This window comes from Gadus morhua, chromosome 9 (assembly GCF_902167405.1).
Source record: "Gadus morhua chromosome 9, gadMor3.0, whole genome shotgun sequence".
NCBI lineage: Eukaryota > Metazoa > Chordata > Actinopteri > Gadiformes > Gadidae > Gadus > Gadus morhua.
Window position 1 is genome coordinate 12,517,330 of NC_044056.1, and position 7,013 is coordinate 12,524,342.

Here is a 7,013-nt window from a genome sequence, read left to right on the forward strand (position 1 = left end):
CATGAGATGGACCAACCATGCCTAGTTTATATAATATGAAGGTATAGTGTTCGCATCACCTAAACACTTGATACTTATTGGAAGGAAACTATTATCCATAATGAATCAACATGCTGCTTAAATTAAATGTGAGGCAATAAGTAACAATTATATTACTTATATTATATTTTCTCTTCAGTAGCTCAGCAAATTGTGAAAGTAAAACGTAAAGATTTAGAGCTTATTGTACCACCAGAATATTTCCTCAGTGTGAAGCCCTTAGTTAAGGAGATACAAACGTTAGATGACATGCTCCCATCATAGCTTCAGCTCCTTTATTACCTTGTGTACAAACATTCCTTGTGTGCACATTCTCTGATTGTTCCCGTACAACATTCATTATTTCACACGTTTCTTGTACATTCAGATGGAATAAAACGTGTTGAATAGGGGAAAGGTCAGGTATCAGGGTGAAAGGTCAGGTATCAGGGTGAAAAGTCAGGCATCAGGGTCAGAGGTCAGTTTTCAGTGTCAAAGGTCAGGTATCAGGGTAAAAGGTCAGGTATCATGGTGGAAGGTCAGGATTCAGGGTCAAAGGTCAGGATTCAGGGTCAAAGGTCAGGTATCAGGGTCCAAGGTCAGGTATCGGGCAAGATGTCTGTATTAGCGTCGCTGGACTCATGTTGAGATTTCGATATCCTGTTTATGATCTCAGCTGAGAGCAAGGAGGAGCTCCCAGACTTCTCCTCGAACCAGGAGTCCAGAGCTCGCTTCCCGTCAAAGCTGGCGATGGGCGGCCCGTTGATGGCCAGGGTGAGCAGGTCGTTCATCGGGTCCAGACCCAGCCTGGAGCGGCTGTTTTGGTACATCTTTTGCAAGGAGCCTCTGCCTCTCTCACAGCAGACGGTGGACGTGGGCAGCACCTGCACCAGCTGGGCGACCCGACACAAAAGAGGAAAGCGCTGTCTGTGCTTGCAGAGGTGACCTAGAAGCTCTTTGGAGCCGATGCTGCAGAAGTCGGCTTTCAGACTTCTCCACTCCACCAGCAGGTTGCCCTGGGCCTCTGACCTCGCCTGGCCCTCACAGGGGACCGATGGAATGGACTCCATATGGTTGAATATCAAAAGGATCTCCTCATCCCCATACGAGTGCAGGTCCTCGGTGGCCCGGGGCCAGGAGGAGAAGTCCAGCACCCGGCAGGCTCTGGCCAGAGGACTGCTCAGGGGGTCCAGTCTCTGGGACAAGATGCCCTGGCTCCTCCGGCAGATCTTCTCTCGAATGGCCTGGAACTTGGACTCTGCGACACACAGGTTCTTCAGAGCGACACCGTTGAAACTTTCACGGAAGTTCTCTTCAAACTCCTGCAGGTACTCCCCAGGACGATCCACAAGCTGCCCGATCTCCACCATCGACTCCTCGATCCGGTCGTTCACCTGCGATACCAGGAGGTAGTCGCCCTGGAAGGTAAATGCCAAACGAGACAGAACAGCGATGACGTCCAGGAGGAAATAGATGAGCTTTACCGACTGGTAGTCCAGCAGGAAGTGGAGGAGTGTGAGGGCGACGGCGGCGGCGTCGGCCTTCTGCGTCTGGCGGCTGACATCCTTCAGATGACCCACCACCTCCAGGTAGTCCTTGATGAGGGCGTTGAGGACGTTCGGCTCCCCGATGATCCAACGAACGGCTCGGATGTCTCCGAGGAACTCCATCTCCTCCGACAGCGTGGGCGCGGTCAGGCGGAGCTCGGCCATCATACGAGGGGAGTAGCGGTAGAAACCCAGGAGCTGCTTCAGGTTGTTCTCCAAGTCCTCCAGGCAGGACAGCTCCTTGCCACTGATGACATCCAACACCTCCAGATGAGGCCGGTGGATCATGACGGGAAGGGAGAGGAGCCAGGGGAGAACCCTCTGCATGGCGACAAACATACTGCCTCGCATGCCTGTTGACATGGGGGCACCGTCCATCCCCACGCCGACCACCAGCAAGTCCTGGAACCGAAGGCCAAAGACACAGAACGCCCGCTCGATGGCTTGGAGATAGCCATCGGCGCTGGCCTGGCTCAGCTTCTGCAGCGAGAGGAACTCTGTGTTGGGGGAACCGTCGTTTGTAGTGAACTGGACGTAGAAGGCCAGCGTGTCTGGAAACAGGTCCTCATTCTGACAGTCCATGAGGACGCTGAGGAACGGAGACAAACGCATCTTCTCTGCGAGGTCTTCCCTTAAGGTGCGGGCGATGTGATGAACGAGGATCTGGCAATCTCCTTCGTTGAGGTAGTGCTCCACCACCTTCAGCTCACACCTCCTCAGCAGCTCCGCCAGCGGCCGGAGGTCCGAGAAGGGCCGGCCCTCCACGGCCAGGTGGTAGGCGGCGTTGAAGAGCACCGTCATGCTCCGGCACATCTCCTCCGTCTTCTCGGGGTGCATGCGCAGCTTGTACAGCTGCAGACACTTCTTGTGCAGGTTGCTCTGACTGTGCAGCTTGATGGTGTGGATCTTGAACTGCTTGGAGCCCATGATGAAGGCCGACGTGCGCGCCGACTGCACTGTGTACTGCCGGCACACGTGGCACCACATCTCGTTGAGCGCCGGCGAGTAGCGCAGGAACCAGAACTTCCTCAGCCACTCCTGCTTGAAGCGGCGGGTGCGGCGGTGCGGCAGTTTGGACGAGTCACCGGCTGAGATGAGCGGGTCGGCGTTGAAGGACTCGTCAGCTGAGTCGAGGTCCTGGTCCTCTTCGTCCAGGACCATCTGGGGGGGGGTCAGCGGGTCCATGTCTAGACGCCATGAGGGGAAAGGTCAGCTAGTTATCCAATGCTACACGCTTATAGTTAGACACACACTAGATAGTTAAAGTTAACTAGTGCCCCTTTTCCAACGACAGTACCAGCTCAACTCGCCTCGTCCTTTTTTTTTTCTGCGTTTCGATCGGCAAAATGAGGTACCTGGTACTTTTTAGTCTCACCTCCGTCGAGGTTCCAAAAGAGCTGATCCTATACTTTTGTGTGATGTAAACAGGCTGCTGGCCACTCATTGGCCAGAGAGTGACGTGGTTAAGTACATCACTGCAAATTCGCACATGCGTGCTATGACGACCCGCCCGCGTTGAAGAGGTACTTTATAGATGGAAACACAACGTGCCTGGAAAAAATTGAAGTCGTGGCACGCCAAGTCGTGGCAGGTTGAGCTGGTACTGCTGGTGGAACGGGGGCTTAGCTAGTGTTGACCATAGGGTTAGATTAATGGGTTAGGGTAAGATAACTGGGTTAGGGTTAGATGAATGGGTGAAGGTGAGATGAATGGGTGAGGGTAAGGTTTAGATGAATGGGTGAGGGTAAGGGTTAGATGAATGGGTGAGGGTAAGGGTTAGACGAATGGGTGAGGGTAAGGGTTAGACGAATGGGTGAGGGTAAGGGTTAGACGAATGGGTGAGGGTAAGGGTTAGATGAATGGGTGAGGGTAAGGGTTAGATGAATGGGTGAGGGTAAGGGTTAGATGAATGGGTGAGGGTAAGGGTTAGATGAATGGGTGAGGTTAAGGGTTAGATGAATGGGTGAGGGTAAATTTTAGATGAATGGGTGAGGGTAAGGGTTAGATGAATGGGTGAGGGTAAGGGTTAGATGAATGGGTAAGGGTAAGGTTTGGATGAATGGGTGAGGGTATGGGTTAGATGAATGGGTAAGGGTAAGGTTTGGATGAATGGGTGAGGGTAAGGGTAAGATGAATGAGGTTCTAGATGGTCTAGATGTTCCAGAAGATCATGACTAACCACGGAGGTCTTCTATTGGTCCTTGCTCCGGGTTTGGGGGCGTAGCTGGGTCCATCTCCTTCCCTCTTAGCAGGTGAAGCTCTGCCTCCAGCTGGAAGATTCTCAGCCTCAGTTTGATGCAGTTGGGACACGAAGAGGTGGAGGACTGCTCCTGCTCCTCCTTCACCGGTCGCAGGGCCTCTGCAGACAGACGCCTTCTCTTGCCCAGTCGGCTGGGCGGAGGACCTGAGAGAGGCTTGAGGCCGGGTTGGCTCTCCAGAAAGGCCTGGACTCTTCTGGAGGCGCCGTCAGTCTCCGTCCTGTCAGCAGCAGGAGGAGCCTCGCCGTCGGGGCCCCGCCAACACTGCAGACCCCCCCGTCTCCAGTCAGACCCTGGAACAGAGCAGCAGGTCTGAGGGAAACACCTGGTCCAGCAGGTAGCCTTGGAACAACAACGGTAACCTGGGTAACAACACCCGAAACCTGGGTAACAACACTGGTAACCTCTTTATCAACACCCGTCCCCTTTAATGAGATGCAGGATCAGGTCCCGGTGGTTAAGGAGCAGGTGGGGGATCAGCCTACTGCTCTAGGAGGTCTACAGGGCGGGATGGAACCCAGAACCTTTCCATCTCTCCCTGCTGTCCTCCCACACACCGACCAACCAGGGGCAGCTGCACGCCCCGCAGGGCTCACCTGGGTGGAGGCTGCAGTCGATGCTCTGCTCTGATAGGCTGTGCAGGCGTGTGATGTAGTCGTCTCCGTACCACACCCGCAGCCGGTTGCCAGGCAACAGTGGCCGGCTGGCGCTGAAGTACAGCTGCCCCCCGCGCTGGAACGCTGTCAGGTTCCGCTCCGTGTTCTCCGACGAGATTCGCACGTACCTGTCGGAGGAACAAACGTTCTAAGGTTCCTGAGAGAGGAACGCATGTTATAAACTCCCAGCCCAGGGTCTGCTCTAACCCCTCCGGGAAAGAACTCCTGTCCCCCTGGTTACTGGTTCTCCTGGTTCTCCTTGTTATCAGCCGAATACCTCATCCAGTTGGCTTTGGTTTCGTCGCTCCCATCAATGGAGTGATAAGAGTTGTTGACATCAACGATCTGCAGAGAACAACACAAGGCATGGTGAATCATGTTGTCATTATTACACTAGATATATTAATAGATCATTCTTTAAATATCTACACATTAATCTGATGCTAGAATCCAAAGCAGTTTACAAGATTCAGGACGGGCGGGAATGACTTTACGATCGCTTTGAATCACGTTGGACAAAGAGTCAACTAACGCACCCAACTGAGAGGTCAACTAACCCTACCAACTGAGTAATAATAATAATCCTAAGTATCGACCACATTTACATTTAGGGTGTTTAGCAGATGCTTTTATCCAAAGCGACTTACATAAGTCTATTTATCATAAGAAAGAGAAACAACAATATATCGCTGTCAGTACAGAAAGGATGTTCATAGAAACAAGTGGCAAGCACTAACAATCACTAGGCTAACCCATTCCCCGTATACAACAGAGATAGCTAGGATAAGACACTTCGCAATGCTACATTGTGAAGTACAATTTTTGTGTGCCAGGACGAACAACACACATTAAGTGCGTAGATTAAGCACCAGGACGTACGACATAGAGTAAGTGCGTACAGTAGCAGGCTGACAACGATCCTGGGTACTCACGATCCAGGAGTGTGCAGTGGAGCGGTCCCTGGGGACCAGCTCTCCCTCGTAGGGCCCGAACACGGCCCCCTGGGGGATGCTCTGGGCCCCGCAGCGCACCTCCACCTGACCCCCCTCCGACCCCACCCGCAGGCCAGGGGGGGCGGAGCGCAGCGCCCGGCCGGCGTGGCCCGGGGGGGCGGGGCTGTCCTGGATCAGGAGCGGAGGCCCGTGGGCGGGGCACCGCGAGAGGAAGGGCTGCTGGCACTGCGGGCAGACTGGGAGCAGTGGGAGCAGTGGGGGGTCTGACTCAGTCAACGGGGCCGGTATCAGGGGGTCCCAGCAGAACCTCCTCCGGAGAAATCAATCTGGTGTTCTGATTGGCAGACGCACTTTGCATGAATAATCAAAGATCTTTTGCCTAATTGCTTCTGGTTTAGAATTCCAAAAGGAGGTTGTTAACAGGAGCTTGAAGCTGCCTGTTGTTATGTTATGTCCACCTACATGTGTGCTGGATAGATCAGTCTACCAGCCTACCCAGTGGACTGTAGCAAACTTTGCTTATCTATCCGTCACACATCTAGGTGGACACACCCACCAGTGATGTCGTAAGGGGCTGATTTCCAAAACGGCTTGTAAGGCTAATCACACCACACCTAGTGGCATGCCATGGGACCTTTAATACAAGTACTCACATGTGAGTCATGACCAAATGAAAATGTTCTGAAAGATAAGTTAAATCTTACCCCAGAAGTCCGGGTCGCTCATAGAGACGCCATCTTGGTCTGAGGGTGCTCGTCTGAGGGAGCGGAGGGGGCTTGGTCTAAGGAGGCTCGGTCCAGAAGTAACGCTGCCAACACAAAATATTCTACTGAATCTCTGCAACATTAATTTTAATATAGAACATTCCTACAACCACGTGACCAAGGGGGAGTGTCCTGATACACCTGGTCATACATGTGACCAAGGGGGCATGTCCTGATACACCTGGTCATACATGTGACCAAGGAGGCGTGTCCTGAAACGGACCCTTTCAGAAATGGTTCTCATATAAATCCAAACTACTACTGCAACGTACCGTCAGCGTTAGACGAACTGATGCACGTGATGGTCGCCCGCCCCCCCTGTAATATTGGCCACAGTTAGACTATAAAGGACTGAGGTTATGAACACATGTTTACATGATGTCCGATTTCAAACAGATATCCCATTTAACAGGTGACGTCGCTGGCCGCAGAGTCGTGAGAATCCGAGGACGTCCCGGCTGATGTGGTTCGAGTCAATATATGGTTTAGGGTCGCGATGTTCCTGTGGTTTGGTTCGGGATACGGTTTAGGGTCGCCTCGATGTGCCTGTGGTTTTGGTCTATGCGTGTCCACGATGTGCCACATTGGCGGGCAAAACTCACCTATAACAACGCAGCGGGGTCGCGACCCCGCAGCATCCCCGCTCCACCGGAAGCAAACACCCTTCCTTGGCTTCGACCCGAACCGGGCAACGGGGAATCCCGGATTAAAACACTGCAATGACTCGGTTGCCTTCCCGATCTTTGACCACCATTTTCCACAGGAAATGACATGGAAAAACGGAAGAAAGAGATCCGTGTGTGTAAAGTGTATGTGT

At 53.0% G+C, this 7,013-nt stretch overlaps 1 protein-coding gene across 2 annotated transcripts; it reads right to left on the minus strand.

The window, feature by feature from the left end:
• Window positions 1-292: 292 nt before the first annotated feature.
• prdm11 (PR domain containing 11) lies at window positions 293-6,994 on the minus strand. Of its 2 annotated transcripts, none has more exons than XM_030365457.1 (7): window positions 6,799-6,994; window positions 6,137-6,240; window positions 5,412-5,668; window positions 4,757-4,824; window positions 4,420-4,607; window positions 3,745-4,116; window positions 293-2,752 (listed from the first exon to the last, which is right to left on the minus strand). In XM_030365457.1, exons 2-7 carry the CDS (start codon window positions 6,156-6,158, stop codon window positions 618-620), a joined length of 3,042 nt encoding a protein of 1,013 aa, XP_030221317.1. In that variant the 5' UTR covers window positions 6,159-6,240; window positions 6,799-6,994; the 3' UTR covers window positions 293-617. The 2 variants fall into 2 exon arrangements, with proteins under 2 accessions (XP_030221317.1, XP_030221318.1); XM_030365458.1 differs by lacking the exon at window positions 6,799-6,994 and adding an exon at window positions 6,469-6,779.
• Between the last annotated feature and the right edge of the window lie 19 nt (window positions 6,995-7,013).

Bases quoted from the DNA above. Each gene is read 5' to 3' on its own strand.
- prdm11 (XM_030365457.1), bottom strand. From the start codon at position 6,158: ATGAGCGACCCGGACTTCTGGG. The intron at 4,117-4,419 runs GTGAGCCCTGCG...GCTCTGTTCCAG, and splicing joins CGACTGCAGCCTCCACCCAG to GGTCTGACTGGAGACGGGGG. The intron at 2,753-3,744 runs GTTAGTCATGAT...CATGGCGTCTAG, and splicing joins ACCAATAGAAGACCTCCGTG to ACATGGACCCGCTGACCCCC.